Source organism: Citrus clementina, unplaced genomic scaffold (genome assembly GCF_000493195.1).
Source record: "Citrus clementina cultivar Clemenules unplaced genomic scaffold, Citrus_clementina_v1.0 scaffold_3, whole genome shotgun sequence".
In the NCBI taxonomy this organism is placed as follows: domain Eukaryota; kingdom Viridiplantae; phylum Streptophyta; class Magnoliopsida; order Sapindales; family Rutaceae; genus Citrus; species Citrus x clementina.
In genome coordinates this window covers 7,814,958-7,834,965 of record NW_006262339.1, presented here as the reverse complement: position 1 = coordinate 7,834,965, position 20,008 = coordinate 7,814,958, and the positions used below count along the sequence as shown (strand labels likewise).

At 33.9% G+C, this 20,008-nt stretch overlaps 1 protein-coding gene across 2 annotated transcripts; it reads right to left on the bottom strand.

Annotated features, from left to right (window-relative positions):
* Positions 1 to 381: 381 nt before the first annotated feature.
* Positions 382 to 19,466, bottom strand: LOC18049561 (pre-mRNA-splicing factor ATP-dependent RNA helicase DEAH1). 2 transcript variants are annotated; one of them, XM_024187850.1, is made up of 27 exons: positions 19,226 to 19,466; positions 18,628 to 18,863; positions 18,266 to 18,475; positions 18,076 to 18,150; positions 17,447 to 17,533; positions 16,801 to 16,834; positions 16,607 to 16,661; positions 14,949 to 15,008; positions 14,726 to 14,797; positions 13,927 to 13,990; positions 12,700 to 12,779; positions 12,463 to 12,530; positions 12,321 to 12,375; positions 11,792 to 11,849; positions 11,636 to 11,701; positions 10,559 to 10,627; positions 9,827 to 9,916; positions 8,655 to 8,741; positions 7,684 to 7,799; positions 7,528 to 7,594; positions 6,150 to 7,190; positions 5,702 to 5,764; positions 3,131 to 3,254; positions 2,944 to 3,044; positions 1,488 to 1,550; positions 1,316 to 1,388; positions 382 to 1,025 (listed from the first exon to the last, which is right to left on the bottom strand). In XM_024187850.1, exons 2-27 carry the CDS (start codon positions 18,856 to 18,858, stop codon positions 979 to 981), a joined length of 3,156 nt encoding a protein of 1,051 aa, XP_024043618.1. In that variant the 5' UTR covers positions 18,859 to 18,863; positions 19,226 to 19,466; the 3' UTR covers positions 382 to 978. The 2 variants fall into 2 exon arrangements, with proteins under 2 accessions (XP_024043618.1, XP_024043619.1); XM_024187851.1 differs by lacking the exons at positions 14,949 to 15,008; positions 16,607 to 16,661; positions 16,801 to 16,834; ... (3 more) ...; positions 18,628 to 18,863; positions 19,226 to 19,466 and having other exon boundaries at positions 12,700 to 12,774.
* Positions 19,467 to 20,008: the final 542 nt, after the last annotated feature.

Below are 20,008 nucleotides of genomic sequence, written 5' to 3'. Positions count from 1 at the left end.
CTACCCATTCTATTTTGCCGAACCCACTAGCTTACTCCTAACATTTTCCAGGAAAATTTATGCAAAATTTCCATGGTTTGTTATCTTGCATATTGTTAACTACTAATGTAGAAGTGATGATTCGAAGATGAAATACGCCAAGATTTATTGGGGGTACCACGCAACCAACCGGATGAATATCATCATAACTTAATTGCGGCATTATCAATTTTATCAAAAGAATTTTGAATGACTCAACCTGATAAACAAAATCATATACGTCAAGGAAAGAAGAAAAAAACGTTGTAATCAGTTAAACAAATACATCAAATATTTAAAAAAGTTGTCCAGTAAAGACGAGGTAGGTTCAATTTATACACAACACCGTCTTCCTTTTGTCACAAAAATTCAAAGGTAGTAAAACTCAAAAGAAAACTGCAAATTTTCCAAAATCATTAATTCGTGTATACCACGTATATCAATAAAATGCATAATTTATCACTATAAAACTCTGCCTCTCAGTTATGAACAAAACTAGTAGAGGTACAAAGGCGTTCAGGGTAGACCAGCCACCCTAATAAAAAAAAAATGAATGTATAATCCTAATTGGTCTCCTAATGCTATTTTTCTTCTTTTTTTTTCCCCCTCTTCTTTTCAAACACCTTGCGAGTTCTATTCTGTACACTTAACGTAAATCTGCTCAGATCCTTATGTAGGCAGCAGCAAGTTTCAAATATAACTATCAGGCTTGTCTCCTCTTTCTCTTGAACGGGCATCCTTTCTTTCTTTTTCTTCACTTCCTTTGTCTTTTTCTCTTTCTTTCTTCCTCATACTGTCATCATATCCGCATTACAAAATAAAAGGGTGTATGTTGTTTCTTTTGTGCAAGGTCAATACGAAATCGTAGGCCGCTACCCAAGATCAATTTACAGCAGTAACTATTCAGATATATCTAACTTATCAGTTATGTCCAAAAAATCATCAATCACTTTGCTCAATTTACTCCTTTGCACGTCCTTCTCCTCGTGGCATTTTCTTGGATATTGCTGCCAGAAATAACATAAGTCAGCCAACCAAAGATCATCAAATTGTGAAATCATAAATTGTTTTTCAGTGAAACAATAATTTTAGAAGATTAATGGTTGTTCCTCGGATTGTTACTTATTCTATGTGATCCAAAAAGAAATCAGAGGAAAAGAAGATGCTAGTGCAAACTCCAAAAATCAATTACCCAAGCTAAGAAACTTAGTTTTACTTTGACAGAATTCACCACTGTTCACCACACATACAAACACACGCACACATATAGAGACAAAGAGAGAGAAGGGGGGCATACGATCTTCAACATCCTTGAGCTGATAATAGTGGGGAGCAATTTCAACCAACCACTCCGGTTTTAGTTCAGTTACCTGCAATTCATTTCACTTTTAGCTATGACGCAATATATACTAGGCAAAGCCCCAGTCTTCGTAACAGTTTATGAAAACTAGCTAATGGTGGAAACTGACCTGCCGCATATATTCCTTCGTTGTCAGAACCAATTCATGGTAAACTACCCATCTTGGGAGCACCTGAAAAGTGGAAACAAACTCAATCACAGCTGACATCACAAAATCAATATAATAACACTAGACTCCTTTAGGAATCCATAAGCCAATATTTGTTGTCTAGATTCTGGCAGCACAAGACAGGGAAGTTGTTCTCCATAATATTGACAAAGAAAACCCAATCAATGAGTTTGTTAACCTAATTCCACACATGTGACAGTGTAGGAAGAAGAAGAAATTAATGTCATGGTTAAATACATAATCAATCAAACCAATAAAGAGAACAGATTACTAGCGTGGTAGATTACTCATCATATCCAATTGCCATTAAATATAGGCCATGCAAAAAGTGAAACACAATGTGTTGTATTCAGTAATAGAAAACCCAAAACCCAGTTTAAGGAGATTAAAAAAGAACCAGTAAATATTATAGCCAGAGAGCTGCATTTACCATCTGCTTATCTATGTTTTAATGAACTCTTAGCAAGCACATAGGAACTAATGTACTCAAATCTAATCAGAAATTTCTTCTTTATTTATTTGCATTATCCGGAATCTTATATAACAAGTATTCAGTCAGTGACATGGCAGCCAGAAGGTTGGCCCGACTCTAGTTCACTGACTAAACTTTTATGGCTGGTCCGATTCCAGTTCACTGACTATTCACATGCTTCAAAGATAATACCTGATAATGTAAAAAATGTCCTTGCAGTCATTTAGTGAATCATCATGGTTTGTTTATCTAAGAAAAAATTGGTTGGTAATACGCTAGCAATAACATTATGTAATGGTCAACCAAAGGATTGATAATTTTCACTTAAGCAGATGGACAAGATGTGTTCCCAAAACTGGCTCTGTCAGGACAGATATGTTATTTTTAACTAGTTGATCTAGAGAAGTGAATTTTTACACTATTTGGCACAACGTGGACATAACTTGGAAGGGTATTGGAGAGTTTAGAGACATATCGTCTAAAACGGTAGGAGAAGATTTTTTGTGGAACCAGAGACACCATTACAAGATATGATTTATCTTTTATGAGGGACCTCCATTGTCTCCTTAAGGGTAGATTTTTCTTACTCCAGTTCTTTCATTACAAAGTAGTAGGTATCCTAACATCAGAATTTTAATTGCCACTAGAAGGAAAAGTGATTATGTTCATTTCCTGTAAACTAGAGCTCTTCGTTTCCTTCAAAAATAATTTCTTGAGGACTCATACAAGAAATTTGCACAGAGTTACATTCAAATATATACATTGTAACTCCTCAGAAGAATGCATGAAAAGCAAGATTGTGATTGCTCTGGAGGATGCCGATAATTATGCTTCGAATAAAAATAGCTTGCATTTAAAATCTCTGCGCCGCCCCCTTCAGCCAAACCTTTAATCATAATAACACTCAAAAACAAAAGTAGTTACCTGCGCCAACCCTGAACTGGGATGTATATGAACTCTCTGTGGATGTTTCACCGTCCAGTAAGATCCATTTTTCTGAAGCTTTGCAGAATGAGGGAAAAAGCCTGAAAAAGGCAATGATAAGCATTTAATTCAACAAGAAGAATTTTCTTTAATCAATATTAATACCAAAATGCAGTTATATTCCTACCAGATGTAATGGCCTTTTTTATAGCATCTAAATCATTAAGATTGGAAGTAACTTCAATCTCCACCCTCTCAAGAAGCCCCTCCAGCTGATCCCGTATATCTCTAGCACGCTTCATACTCCTAACCTGAAAGATATTGGAGAGCATAAACAAGAAAAGCATATCAAAACAAAAATGCTAATACTAGCAGAATAACAAAGTTATATGTACGATTCAAGGAGAAAACTTTGTCATGAAAACAGCTGGATATTCTATAGATACTAGAAAAAAGGTAGGTTTGGGTATTGGCAATGTGATGAACAAGAATAGTGCCTTTCAGGTAAATGACTTTAGAGATTTCCTTTGCGGCATAAAGAGTAAGTATGGCATCCAAGGCAATAAATGGGATTCTAAGGTGATGACTGATGAGTCCAACTAAAGCCCAGGAAGTCCATCTCTTTGGGTACCCTCTCTTTCTTATGCCTACAAGATTTGAGGTGGGAAATGGAGAAAAGATTTGATTTCAGGAAGATGTATGGTCCAGCAGTGTTCCTATCTGATAGTTGTTTCCCAGACAACATAGATTGACTCTTGATCATAACTTCTCTATCAAATCTAGAATGGATTTTGGCTCATCCCCTTCATCTTGAAATCAGAATCTAAATTTTTTCAGAGCTTTTTTTTTTTTAAAAAAAAAGTTAATTTAGATTGAATATATAACAATTTATAAAAGGTGAAAAAGATGTCGATTAGCCCCAAAAGCACCCTAAGAATTTGCAAAAAAGTATCTCCAAAAAGAAAGTTTCTATCTTAGAAGGGCTAAACAGTATCAACATCTAAAACCAAAAGACAAACGCTACTTAACCTAAAACTCCTTCCCAATTTAAATGTATGGAACAGAAAATGTCTTGCAATTCCTTTGAAACTGAGCTCCAAAGAGATGCTACAAACCGAGCCCCATCCCACATAAAATTGACATATTCCTCTTCAGAAACCACAAAAATTTTGTTGTTCCTTTCTAGCCAAATAACCCATAAAGTGGCCAAAATGCTACATTTCCATAATACTCTTTACTTTTTCTCCTTTAGCAAAAGCCAACAAGTGTTCAATAAACACTGTGACACAATAGTGTAGAAAGGCCCATAAGTCTTCAGTAACTTGAATTAAGAAATTTCACAAGCTAGAAGCTACTTTGCAGTGAAGAAAGAGATGATCAACAGTCTCTTTGCTATTCTTGCATATAACACATGAAGCAGGAGCTAGGACTAGATTTGGATCCTTTTCTGAATGATTTCAGATGCGTTAATTCGATCATGAGAAAGAGCCCAAACAAAGAATTGTACCTTACAAGGGCTATTATTAACTTTCAGGCATATGCTGAGAGACAAATAGAAGAATTTTCGGATCTGATTGCTAGTTTGGGTAACACTTTATTAATGAAATGAAGTAGATAAAAGAGTAAGGAGGATTGAATCATCATGAACCTTTTCTTGTGGATCATACTTCAATTGGTAAAGAGATAATCACTCAATCGTTTTTTCCTGCAAACTTTATATCGAAAGTTAATATGCCTTGTAAGGTAAGTGGGCTCTTGCTCATGATCAAAACTCATCTGAAATCAATCAGAAAATGATTCTTAATCTAGTCCTAGCTCCTTCTTGGTATGTTGTGTAAAGACTATTGATCAATCTTTTCTTCACTAAAAAGTAGCATCTAGCTTGTGGAATACCTTATTTCAAGCAGCTAAAGTCTTATGGGCCTTTCCAAGCTCTTGTATTTCAGTGCTTATTGAAGACGTATCAGTTTTGATAAAGGAGAAAAAGCTAGAGACAATAGTGCTATGGATATGTAGTGTTTTAGCCATTTTTTGGGTTATTTGGCTAGAAAGGAACAATAGATTTTTAGGGATTCTAAAAAGGAAGATGTCAAAAAATCTTGGGATAGGACTTGGTTTTTAGCATCTCTGCGAGCCTCAGTTTCAAAGGAATTTTGTCCTTTTTCACACACTTAAATTAAGAAAGAATTTTATGTTAGGTTGGTTTTTTCTTTTGGGAAGGTTTTTGCCTTTGTTTCATATGTTAATACTGTTTAGCCTTATTAAGGTAAAAACTTTCTTTTTCAATATGCTCACTTAATTGTAAATTCTTAAGGTATTTTTAGGGCTAGTGGACAACTTGTTCACTTTTTCTAAATCCTTTTTTCCTATATACAATCTACTTGATTTTTTTTTTAAAAAAAAAACTATCATGATCAACATGATATGCCTATGGAAAGTGTAAATACCTTTATACACTCATCAAAAAGTACCTTATATAAACGATGCCAGACTTGACATCTAATGAATGCATTATTTAAAATGAAAAATAATGGATCAGTGGTCTAAGAGTTAAATCACAGTAGATGGGAGAAAATTTTTAGGAGTCAAACAGTTAATCATTTTTTTTTTCATTTTTGGGCTTGAATACACTGTAGAAACCTTAACAATTGAAAGGCTAATTGTAAACTAGTAATATAAAAGCGGGCAGAATAAACTCTGTACTCAGAATTTCCAGCAATAGCAGTGATGAGGTAGCTTTTCAATTACCATAACATACCTGAATATAATTTTCATAGCACCACTGTGTTGAGTAATTACATTCCCTCCAAGAATTGTACACCTGGAAAACAGTAAAAAGAGTTTCAATACATGAGCCAAAGAATCGATAAATTAATGGATCATACCATAGATCAAGTAATACATTTACTAAAAAGTTACAAATGGTGCTAAAACCTAAGGATGCAACCTCAGAAGCCTACAATGGCTGTTTGTATAATATATTTTTATCTTCACCATCTTTCCCATCTTAAGATTCTGTTGTTGTGTGTTGGTCATTTTAATGTTCTTTTGTGTGTGTATATATAAATTTGGAAAGTAAATGTAGGGCAGAAAAGGAAATCAACTATCTTAAGTGAAGGCGTCAGGGACAATGCTTGTGAAGAAACATACGGAAAGGGAAAGGATGCCTATAGAAAGAAGAGAAAGAGATATGAAAAGGAACCAACCCTGAGCAAAGCAATATGATCCCCAACATTTCCCAGGTGGAAGTTCATTCTTGCATTGTCTGCATGTACTTGCTTGTCCTTTGGACGATAGAAGATTGAATTTCCAACAGAAAGCATTGCAGCAATGGTGATGATCTCATCTGAACACTTGTATTTATCGGAGGCAACTATCATTTTAGATAGCATAGGATCAAGAGGGAACTCAGCCATCCTCCTGCCAACTTTTGTTAGCTCACCCAATTTATTCAATGCACTAAGTGCAAAAAGCAGTTCAAGGGCTTTAAGTAATGCCTCCTCTGGTGGAGGATCTATGAAATCAAAATTTACTAAGTCATCAATCCCAAGACTCTTGAGAATAAGGACAACATTTGCTAGGTTGGTCCTTTGTATTTCCGGCACAGTATTATCATCCATATCCTTGTGATAATTGTGCAGAGTATACAACCGAAAGCATTTACCCGGACCTGTTCTTCCAGACCGACCTGCACGTTGCATGGCTGAAGCTTTGGAGATTGGGTGTACCAACAAAGACTCCATTCCAGTCCTTGGATTATATGATTTCACCTTAGAAAATCCTGGATCAATAACATACTTAATCCCATCTATAGTCAATGAAGTTTCAGCAATATTTGTCGCAAGAACAACTTTCCGAGCCCCTTCAGGAGTAGGTTCAAATATTTTTGCTTGAAGCTCAGTTGGTAGGTTTGCATAGATAGGGCAGATAATCAATTCAGCAATTTTTGAACCCAAGCCCCTTGTCCTATGCTTCAATATTTCGTCCGCTGTTTCAATTTCCTCCTGGCCAGTGAGAAAGACCAAAATATCTCCAGGAGACTGGGTTACATGGATTTGAAGCACAGTGACAATAGCTGCATCTATATAATCAGCTTCAGGTGCTTTTGTATAATGAATTTCAACTGGGTATCTCCTCCCAGGAATTTTGAAAATTGGTGCTGAACCAAAATAATCGCTGAACTTCTCTGCATCAAGCGTTGCACTTGAGATGAGCAACTTAAGATCTGATCGAAACTTGATTAAATCCTATCAACACACAAGAAGCAACAGTCAGATAACTATTCAGGATGGCAATAAATTTCTTATTAAAAAAAATTGTGGGGATAAATTTATATGACAGAAAAGTTACTCTGACTTAATTAATACATGCATTACTTGCAAATGGAAGTTTTGGAATGTGCACTGGTAACTTCTCTTATTTGGATACTAGAAACAAGACATTTCTCTTTTTTCTCGATCTCCCTTCCACTCTTTTCTTAAATTGAGAGATTGAGAAAGTTCTTGAAAACTCAAAATTATTTTAAAAAACTATATGTATGTTCGTATGCAACCAAACATATGGAATTACAGAACTACCACTTACCTTTAGTAGTCCAAACAAAATGTCAGTTGACAAAGTTCTTTCATGTGCCTCGTCTACCATCAACACGCTGAAAATTTAATACACATTACCACTCGGCCAGTGCAATTGATTACAGGAATGAAAAGAAAAAGATATGAGTAATAAAAAATGGATGACCTGTAGCTTTCTAGATTTGGCTCACTCAGTATCTCGCGTAATAACATACCATCTGTCATATATTTCAAAATAGTCTTCTCTGATGTGCAATCTTCAAAACGAATGGAATAACCAACCTGTAAATGAAATTCAGAACATTTTAACGTCCACAATTTCTCAGATGAATTTATGACTACATCCACATGCCATGGAATATGAAAGGCCACAAAAATATTATCCATTGAATTTTCCTTTCTTAAATAAATAAGATTATACGCACGCATACAAAATCAAATTTATACAAATTTGCAAACTCAAATGGGAAGATAATTCACTATTTGAAATTGCCAACAGAAATCAGATACTGTGAAAAAGTCTAACCGCCAAGTTACAATCAGTAAATGGGGAATTTAACTCATGCAAATGATTCATGTTACTTCGAAATTCTAACTAAAAGCTTTCTATTCAAATAAGGCTGAGTGGTTACAAATGTGGTAGAATTGAAATAAGCAAGTTGGATGCTCCCAAAACCCACTAATCATTGAGCGAACCGTTAGCACTAGAAGAAACCTAGAGATCTCTCTAAAATTCTGCAGATTTGCTACTCAGTCAATAAGCATAACAAGACCACCAATATTGACTCTGGTGCTGGGTATAGCAAACGGCAGCCAAAATCAGAGTGAATACAAATAACTTTTGTAGCATGATAAAGGGGAAAAGGAAAGAACATAGACCATCCTACAACCAAAATAACAATTATCTTTTACTAATTCTAAGTTGACAATTGAATATAAATTATAAAAGAAAGCAGACAAGGTGGTTAGTATACTTTAACTATGAGGCAATTAGCATAACTTTGACAATGCACCAGTCTTCAGTGGACAACTGTTCCTTTTTTGTACCAATATTTTTCTCATTAATACACAATTAATTTCATGTCACCAAACCAAAAAAAGTAAAAAATATTAAAAAAAATAAAAGCATATACATGCCTCATGCCCAAGCTTGACACCCATTTCCTGAGAAACTCGAGCAGCAACGCTCATAGCAGCAACCCGCCGTGGCTGAGTACATCCAATCTATTTGAACATTAATAACATTAAACTTCATCTAGGACCTCCAAATATTTATCAAAGTTACAAAACAAAATTGTGCTAACTCAAGAAATTTTTTGGCCAGCTAAGTAAAGCAACCCCAAGTGGCACTTCATGGGTTGGCTGACTTGAAAAACACAAAGACAAAAATTCAAAATCACCAATAAAGAAAGCAAAAAAGATAGACCAGGGAGTAGTTTAATGAAATATAGCCACACCACATCAAGTAACTAAGCTGATTCAATTTAAAAGTAACCAACTGCAATTTATTGAAAAGTTAACCAGTACACCAAATTATTTCCAAGAACCCAAAAAATGAAACGAAAGGTCATTAAAAGTTTAAAACTTTGAAGACAAGCATAAGACCAGGCCATGTATCAAGCAAGTAAGAATTGAGTTCAGAAACAAATTCATGAGCGCAAGAAACATTAATAGAGTCATCATACTATAATTCTGTCTTTGAAGCCAAATTATGCAACAAGCTTTGAGCAATCTATGCAATATAAACGACAGGAACCAAAAGAAGAAAAGGAATCCGAAGTTAAAAAAAATTAAAACAAGTCAGAAACTAGTTGCAAGTCAAGATATGAAGCAAAAGAAGAGATAGGACCAGAGACATGCACAAATTCTTATTCGTCCAGTCAGAACAATGACAACAACAGCAACAGTTGATTTGACTACTAATCAACATAATCAAACGAATTTTTGCAGATTATTGCTGATTGTCAAAGTTTCAGGAGACATAATTCAGCCATTTGTAACAAGGAAAGCACACTCACTTTGCTCCTTCCCCATTTCATTTACCATATTACTTACAACCAAGATAAAACATCAATAACTTTTTGTTGGATTTATATTATTTACTATTGAGATACGCAGACTTTTTATAAGTTCAGAATATCATGAATGAAAGACATCTATGACCATTCAAATCCATATAAGCACATTTGTCACATGAAAAATTTGTCACATGAAAAACTTGTCTGCATGTACACAAACACATGAAAATTTGTTAATGAGTACACAGAGTTGTAGCAACTCAGGAAGATGTCAAATGACAAAGTTTATACCTTTCCTTGCTTGGTGTAACCAGCTTCATGAAGATATTGGGGTATCTGTGTAGTCTTCCCTGAACCTGTTTCTCCGACTATAACAAGGACCTAAAATTCACAAGTCAGGATCATAAAAACTTATACCTTTAGCACATAAATTTAATCTTACTGAATCATATGGACTCCCAGCAGAGGTGAAAATGTGGGGATTCCCATTCGCATTCAGGTATACGTTTGTTTGTCTAAGACAGAAAAATCTAAACCTAAAACGGACAGGCACTTTGCCAAAGAATCACTGTGGTTCAAATGGAGGTAGAAAAATCCAATACAAATAATGCTAATGCAATGGAGCATGCAAAAATAAATAAATAAATAAAAACAAAAAAAATTTAAAACTTAGACGTAACATGCAAGCAATCAGAACTGTGTAAAGGTCAGGTTTCAATCACACTACACCACTGAACTGTAATAAAAGAGTTAAAAGTCCAAAATCATTTATTCTTTACCCCCTTAAAATCAATTTTCTTCAAGGAAACTGTTCATTAATTGTCTTTTTCAAATTCAAATTTGATTTTCACTTCCCTCTTTATTGCCCTACAATGTCAATTGGACAAGAATAAAAGAAGCTCAATAAAGAATTGTCAAGGAACCCCATAACAATCTATTTTGCAACAGAGGTGCTACAGTTTTTTTACTAGTCCAGGAAATATGGCAACTAATAAGATTCAACTGTTAAAAGAATTATATAACCTGATATTCATTAACAGCTTGGAGCAGCTCATCCCGATATGGATAGATGGGTAAAGTTTTCCTCTCTTCCTAAACAAGTAAAAGGTAAACAGTTAATAAGAAGTAACGAAGGCCTTACAAAATCTTTCATTAAATCATAATTTACTATGAAATAGATTCATGTGAAACTAAACCAACAATTTCGCATCCGCCCTCTAAAATTCATTAAACCAGATTAAAGAATGGACTGTAACTGTTACCACGAAAAACCTAAAATTTACTTCTTTTTTGTGCAAGATATCGAAAGAAGACAATAAATAAATTCTACTAGAAGAGTAACTTTGGAAAATAAAGATTCATAACCACAGCACGAAATGACACTGAAATCCATTACAATATTTTATCCATCCTAAAGGAACTAGTTTCCTTTAACAAAGCTTTCTGTTCTAACAATTTGTTCAGTCCCTCATTGCAAAAAAATAATCCCAAAAGCTCAACTCTCACACTGGCAAACTCCCTACATGTCCAAGTGCTATCCACATGCTATCCACAGCAACTATTAGATGACTTATTTACAACCACAACCAACTATAAGTTACGCTAAAAATGTACAAGACTCTAAAAATAAATTCTGATTAGAGATTTTTCCATTTAACTTTAATTAGCTATATCACCAAAGGTTGCAGGTATCAGAACCATTATGACATTTGAGCCACAAATAAAACCAAATAATATCATAAACTGATCTACATGTCTCAACCTCAGACACGTCAAAAAGAAATCTAATGTCTACAATTACTTGATGACAAATGGCCAGTTTGTAAATGCTGTGCTTCGGGCTAATTTTGAAAGAAATGCAATTAGAAGTGTTACAAAACACTGACTTGAAATCTAGTGGCTCCATTTCACACTTCAATCCACAATACCTCAATTCCAAACAGGCCTTATATGAGTTCCCCAACTCATTTTCCTGTTCAACCAGTATTAAATGTTTTGTTGCCTTCATCTCTATGGTAAATGTATGACATTCAAGCAAAATGATTTAACCTATAAAATATAGGAATAAGTATAAAAGAAAATGACTGATTGAATACACACCTGAAGCATCTCCAAGGCTGATTTTTCCTTAGACTTGTCAGGTAACTCACTGTGCAACTCATCAAGCTGCAAATAAGAAACAAATAAGATGAGAAATTAACGATGTTAAAATAACCAGATAAAACATATTACAAGAAATGAAGTAATCGAACTTACATTTTCGCCATCAATCACAGAATCCCTAATAAAGTCAATCTTGTCCTCAAACACATATCTGTAGTTGGGGGATTTGAAAAAAATTATAAGGATAACAATTATGAAAAACATAGAAAGCAGTGATCTCTAACTATTATAATTTTGGCTGCAATTAACAAACAAATGAGCTTTAATGATTATTATTACTAATTTTTTAATGATTTTGATAACCCAGACTCCCGCACTGACTTGGACCATAGGCCAGGCCCTAAAACATTTAATATTAAACCTTGGCTGTCTCATGGGTCATAAGGTTGGGGCAACTGGGCTATTTAACATGCCCTTCTTGGTAGCCTAGTTGGTTGACGGCTTGGGATCTGGGCTATTTAACATGCCCAAGCCGTCAACCAACTAGGCTACCCCTTTGGGGCAATGAGCTTTAATGATACTAAATAATTCATAAATATGAAAGAGAAATGGAGGACACTGAAAGTGGAAAATAAAAGGTTAACTAAGAAAGCAAAATTAATGATTTGCTATTTAAACTTACTCGTAATCATTAGATTGATTTTTATTTTTGGAACCATATTTCAATGATGCCTTTCCTGCAAACAACGGAAAATTGAATTGAGAGGGAGAAAGGTGCATGGGCAATGAGCTAATAAAATGTGAAATGCCTAGTGAGGATTTACCCATTTGATGCTCCTCCCAAGCTTCTTGCTCTGCAAATGGGTTCATTTTGTCCCCAGCACTATCAAGACTGCAAGGCAATGTAATCAAGTTTAACATGAGAAATCAATTTATGTTTCCATGAAATTAACATGTTAGGGATGCCTGCTGGTACTTTCCAAGAAAATCCAGTTCAGGAGCGTCGCATAAAACATTTAAAGTGATTATGATAATTTTGGAAACTTGCTTTTTCAACTTACTTATAGCGCTGCAAGCTCACAGCGAATCTCTTTTCCTGATTAACATGCCCTTCTTCATCATAGGCATCTGGAATCCTATACTGCACCCCAGAGAGGCAGTAGGCAAGTATATCATGTGATCAGTAAAGAACTAATAATCAATAAACATAATGAACATTGATTGAGATGATATAAACTAAAGCCTGTTTCGTTGGATGTTAAAAGCCAGTAAGAATGTCTTCACACGTACGAGATTTAACATGTCATAGTCCAGTGTCATGTCAAGACTGATTTAAAACTTATACTCAAATGACCTTCTGCATCTATTGGGCCACAATAGAATGCAAATGTATGCCCAGGAGCAGATTCACACACACACGATATAAAAATCAGTGTAACTCCAATAAAAAGAGATACTAGATTTTGAGTAGAGAATGTGACGAGAATCTTATTCCAACAAAGATACAATAGTGTATGAAAGCAATTCTTCAAAGAGGCTTTCTCTTTACTAATTGTGAATTAGCGACCTGATTTTCAGCCCTTCTATACTTTTTGTAAAAAAAAAAAATTATATTTAAGAAAAAAGAGAAGAAAGAGATTTGACAAGTTTTTATGCTCTTCCACATTTGAATGTTTAAAATTTTCAGTTTTGAGGAAATTTGACTTCTAAGGTAAGAAGCTATCCCATAATAAGGAAATTCTACGTAGGCACACAGAAAAGTCTTAGAAAGGGAAGATCATCAGATATTAAATATAAGTACACCTTTAAGAAAAGGGTTTAACTATCTCAAAAACTCACACATTTCCATGCAAAAAACAGGTTTTCTACATGGCAATTTTTGCAGACGGGGTGAAGCAGCATTTATTCCTAAACCACTTCAAATGGAAGTACTTGCCATATGAAAAAATAGGAATTTATAGTGGCTTGAAATGAAAACAAAAAAGTTCAGAATCAATAAAATCATCACAAATTGTTACTTTATATTCATGGAAAATCATAATCAAATGGATGACTGATGTAATAAACAATACTTGAGGTAAATTGATAAACTGCATTAGCCTGCTACAAGCCTACAACCATTACATACTTTCACTTTTTGCAGCAACCAATCAAAACTTTTAACACATGTAATTATGCATGCAATGAGCAAACAGTTATTCTTCTGAGTAACTACAGGAACAACAATAATATAGAGAAAAGCTGAAAAATCACAGGCAAATAAATATACCCAAAAACTTGTCAATTACCTCACTCTGTGTTTCATCCTCCTCTGACCGCTTCTTAACAAGTTCATATATTTTCTTTTTGTATCTGCCAAAGGACGAAATTCACAACATTTACAATTAGAAACTTCTCCAGCATTATAAGGGAAAAAAATAATTCAACCCAATCAAAGTTAGAGCTAGTATCCTTAGACAACGAAAAGGGATTTATAAAATTACTAAGTTATTAACATGGAATATGTCAATCTCAAAATCAAAGCACTTAAGAAATGATAAAGAAACAAGAATTTGTGAAACCCACAAACCATTCTGAATCAAAATTGATGGGTTACTTTACTAAACAAGAAATTTCTTGGTTACGAAATTTATCGAAACCCTGGGTACTTAAAAAAAAAAAAAAAAAGTGGGACAGAAATTATCTAGTTAAAATTGTAAAAGAAGCTAATCTAATTTCCTATAGAAAGTTTAGGGAAAATGCTAAGTTTCAATCACTAATTTCTGATTTTTCTAATAAGATTCAGTTTGACAAAGTTTCCTTGAAATTATAAGAAAAGGAAAACAAGAAAACAGAATTTTGGTATTGGTTTGATTCATCTTCTTCTTTACTAATTTTTGGCGTTTGTCTATGCCAAAAACTATTCCATCATCTTACAGAAGTTCACTAGCCAGTACAAACACAATTGCGGAGTAGCAGGAGTTTTGGAACCTCTTTCATTAGTACAATTTTCAGTTTCTAAATTTTTCCCCCCAGAAACAGGAAAATATTGTACAATATTATATCACATGTAGCGTTATATCCATAGGCAAAATTAATAATAATTACCTCATTTCACGCTCTTCAGCATCAGTAAGCTTCACACCTTCAAATAAATACTGCTCGTCCAGTATATCATCCCTGGAGTACAGATTACAATAAATTGAGAAAAAGAAAAGGCAATAAAAGCGTAATAAACCCTCAAAAAACTGCTAGAAAGTATTTAAGAGAATCATCTACAGATTGAACAGCAAGCTAACTAAAACAACATCCCAAAAGAAATCCATAATACCTGATTTCCTCCAGTTTCTTTTGCTCCCTTTTTTTCAGGTATTCTTGTCTTGAAATTTTTCTGAATCAGTCAATAAGAAGAGAGTTAGAATATCAGTACTGCATGACATATAATAAGAACATCTTGATAGACAAAAATAGAAAAAGTAGAGAATGCCTATAGAACAGAAACTAATATCTAATAGATGCCTTCCCTATGTTTATAATCTGAAGAGTATATACTACAATGCCATCCTCACATCAGAAGATAATACCAGAAATCTGATCAAACTGTTTGTTGAAACAAGCTGACAATGAGGTATTAAATTAAAATAAAAACTTGAAGATATCATCTAATATCAAACACAAAAGGGATTGATTGTTGGATCAGTAGTAACGTCCAATATTAATTCAAATTTGGCTTGATTTATAGAATTTTGACCTTTTTCTTCTATGAAACATAACTTCTCACTAATATCTTCATATTTACAAGAGAAAATGAATAAGGATGTCTATCCTCACTGAGGAAAAAGATTGTATTCACACATTCCAACAAAATTAAAATATTCTGAACTGACCCCCCAGTTTTACTAAACCAAACAAGCAGAATACTGAACTTGCTTGAAAGTAACCTCAAATTGATGCATGACATAGGCTTAGCTCCACAGAAATTCAATATCCTCTTGGATAGTTTTCCAAAAGTTTATAATCTTTCCTACCAAATAATCCATGAAATTGCAAACATGTGGTATATCTCCTATTCCAGTCATGAATTAGATGAAATAAAAAAATTAAAAAAAAAATGTTCAAGAATGAAATCTTATTCAAACTGTCCATATCCAGTTCATCCTTCGGAACAATATCACACACTGGATCAAATGAAAAAGAAAGCTTTCCTACCTCCCACTAGCTTTTCCAAAAGTTTCTAATCTTTCCAATAAAATAACCCACGAAATTGCAAATACACAGCATATCCACAAATACAAAGCTTTCCTACCTTCCCCAAAGGAAAAAATTTCTTCCATGAAGCCAAGGACAACCAAGACTGCTTTGGATTCTTAACAACTTTGACCTAGAATTTTGCTTCTAGAGGACATAAATTATGAATAGTATCCATGCATTTCGTGCACATCACACACCAAAAAGAGAGGCAAAATTCGGTCTATTCTTCTTAATCATGTTTCTAGATCCAAAGAACACTCTAACAATATTAGGCATAAGATCTTCCCATAAAAAAAGGAAAAAAAAAAAAGTAAAGGTAGAAAATAAAGAAAGAAAACTCATCCACCAACCAACTAAAACAAAAGTTCTGCAAGGATTCTCTAGACAAACATTTACCTTCCTCCTTCAACAAATTAAAAGAATCGGCATTAGTCAAGGAAAGATGAATAACATACTCCTCAACCTTGCTATTGTTTGAATACCTAAAGAGATTGAAGTTCCATCTTCTACATAATTTCCTAATTACACCTAGTAAAGCGCATACAGGTGAGAGTCATCCAAAGATCCCGTTTACAAACTATAGCTTTTAAGTATAAGAAAATTTGCCATAAACTTGAAGAGAAATGAGGTTTAGTGGGCTAAAATTTGATTACAAAGTTATCAAGATCAGCTAACAGCCATGGACATACAAGTATACAACATGCACATACACATAAACACTCCAAAGGGGTTACAAACCTTAGATATTCTATATCATCCTTTTCCAGAGCATTTGATCTCCGTATTGCCTCTTCTGTTAAACAAAAAACAAAAAAAGAAAAATGCATCAATAGATAAAAATAGTGGATCTTATGAGTGTTTACATGTAATGGTATTTGTTCACTATGTATGCATACATGCAAAAAGAAAGCAAAACTTTCAAAATATTATACCTTCCTCCATTCGCGTTAATTTGGGCTCTGTTAACTATTAATGACAAAGAGATAATTAGCAACCAAAAAAAAAAAAAAAGCATTAGTGATATAGAAATAAAAGGAAAGGATGTAGTCTAATCTGTCAACCCATAGATCTATACATCTTTGCTAACTGCACTAAAGATGTTGTCATCATGGAAATAGAGTTTTACAATATACATACAACTACCTACATCTATGAACAACCATAGAAGCATGGAAGAAGTCATTTATCAACAATATAAGCTACAATACAGGTGTTGCTCACGCTTACAGGGGCCTCCTCTAAGCATGACAAAACCAAACCCCAAAAGTTAAGAGAGTTGGAAGATAACCACAAGGCCAGTGAAACATCCATATCAGGTATATATGGAATTTATTATAGCTTTGTCAAGACATGCCAAGATGATTTATGGGCTATTAGGTCAAGCAGGTAATGAAGCTAAAACTAAATGCAATCACTTATAACACTTAATAAAAGATGACACAATAGAGGATATGCTTGCCTAGCATAAGGCATGATGGTTTAATGGTATGATTCAACTTGAGACAAAATGAACAGTCTTAAGATTTGCCAACACTGATACAGTCAAAAGCAATTTAGACAAAAAGGGCAATATTGTACCTTCCTTGTCGCTGCAGCATCACGTTCTCTTAAATGTTGTTCTAATTGCTCCTTTTCTCTCTGATCCCGCAATCTTTCTTCCTCTGACTGCATACCAGATATATAAAGGAAAAATTTTAGATATGGATGAGAAAAGTAATGCGGACAATAATTTAAAAGAAAAAACAAAAAAGATAGGCATTCCTCTCTAGAACCAAATCCCAAGTATGACACCCAACGAGAAAAAAATGTGGGGCTGAGGCAGGAGTAAGGAGGAGAGTAGATCAACTTCAATGACCACATGACATTAATATCGTGGCTAAATTTTTTTGCCTACGGCACAAAATACATTAAAGATTTTGGCTACGGCATGAAATATATTAAAGATCACAAATGCCAGCAAGCCAGCTACACAGAGAACGGATACGGCTCTTATATAGCAATGAAGCAAAAATAGAGAACAAAGAGTATGGCTGAAAGTATAATAAGGCAAAAAAAAAAAAAATTATTAAGTCCTATCTTTATGTCCATTCTCCCTCCAATGAAAATGATAACTAATATCATAAATGGAAACTCTGATTCAAATGGAAGCAAAAAGCAACTTATCAACTCCAAGTAAAACCATATGCATTGTATAAGTGACAACATACATCTGAACCATCATCAATGTCCTTGGAAGTTCGTCTCTTAACCTGTCGTCTCTCTTGTTCCACATGTGCAATGCCCTGAAGCATTGTAATTTGGGGGGGGGGGGGGATCGTTAAAAGAATGGTTCACCAATATCTTACTCCAAAAAAAGAGATAGAGAGAGAGAGAGAAAGAAATGTGTGAACACTATGCCTCATCATCATCATCGTCTTCAACTCCTGTCTTCTTTCTAAACCGTTTCTTTTCTTTAGTAGATTTTCTGGACTCAGATGCAACAGAAGGTCTGTCATCAACAATGGCAGTTCCACCATTATCATCAGCATCATCATCAGCATCCAAAATAGTATAAGTCTTCTGCTTCTTCACCAATAGAGCAGCTTCCCTTTCCTGTTTCTGATAAAGCTGATGTACCACAAAAATGAGTACAACAAAAAGTGAGGTTAGAGTTACTCTGCCGGAGGAATAAAATTTGACAGTAAAGTCTCAGCAACCTGCCAACTTACAAGGATTGAAAGAAAAAGAGAAAAGAAGAAAGAAAACAAATAATAACTCACATTCAAACCAGCAGCTTTACGGGGAACTCTAGCAAAAAGTTCTTGAGCGAATGTACGTGTTTCAGTTGATGAAGAACATCCAAACTCCTCCAGCTTGGTTTGCACATCAGCTGCGGACACCGCTTGCTTGGATAGTCCAATAACATACTGGACAACAGTGGGCTGAGAAAATCCAACCAGTGACATCAACTTATCGGATACCCACGTCTTCAAATTATGATCACTCCCCATTTTCACTGCAAGAATAATGTAACAAACTGTCAAATACGGTTAAATCCTAACAATACAAGACAAGAAAAAAAAATTGAAAAAAACAAATTTTGTTGCCACCAATGTACAGAAACAGTAGAATGAGACTAAAAATTAACCTACTAAAGAAAGCTAAAAGTCCAAAACTTAGCCCTAAATTTATTTGGTGTTAAATTAAGCAAACAAAACCAGTGATCACGATAAAACCCTAGAAAGCAAATAAAAGATAATGCAAAAATAATTACACAACAACAAAAACGAAAGCTAATGCCAAAAAAAAAAAAAGCCCTAATTTCACGTCGAGCAAATATTACCAAAAGCAAGCAGAAACAATATGTGAAACACTAACCAAAATTTCTTGGATAACAGACGGTTAAAAATTGCGTAGACTGTTGTGTTCTTTGAACTTGAATGGACGGTCAGATACGAGCTTGAGTTAAGAATTTTTGAAGAGTCTAGATTGAAGCAAACAGGATAAGGATTGTGTTGTTTGTTAATGGCGTTGAAGCGAGAGAATTTTAGACCGAAAAGAGAGCCTAAGGAAGAAGATTTCTCTAATTCAAAAACAAATTAAGGGTTTTATTTATTTAAAGGCGGCAACGAAAATATTTTTTGAAAATAATTTTATAAAATAGGAAAGAGTTGTATTTGTATTTACAAAAGGCTTTTTTTTAAAAAAAAAAAAAGTTTCGATCAATTTCAAATTTTGCTATATGAAATTAATCTTCTAATTATTTTGACTTTTTTTGATAAATAAATATAACGACTTGAACACTAAATTTTGCGGACACTGCCAATAATTTAACAAACGAATTTTCCTACATGTTAACAACGCTAAAACGATAGGTTTTTTTACTTAAATCATAACATATGAAAATAATAGTCTCTAATTTATTATAATTCATAAAATAGTTTAAAACATTTTATAACTAATTTAAATTTTTTACATCTTTATTTGAGAAAATATATATATATTCATCTACATTAACATTGATTAATCATTACTGTAAAATAAACAAAGTTAATATATCAATACACATTTGATAAATGTATTTAATATTACTTGATTGTATAAATTTAATTTTGTTTGACATTGAGGTCGGGTACTCACAACTTAAAAGTTATTGACGAG

Excerpts from the sequence above, each read along its gene's own strand:
- LOC18049561 (XM_024187850.1), bottom strand. The coding sequence starts at position 18,858 with ATGGGGAGTGATCATAATTTGAAGACGTGGGTATCCGATAAGTTGATG. Across the intron at positions 18,151-18,265 it reads AAGACGATGATGATGATGAG|GGCATTGCACATGTGGAACA; the intron begins GCATAGTGTTCA and ends ACAATGCTTCAG. Across the intron at positions 7,800-8,654 it reads GTGTCAAGCTTGGGCATGAG|GTTGGTTATTCCATTCGTTT; the intron begins GCATGTATATGC and ends TTTCATTTACAG.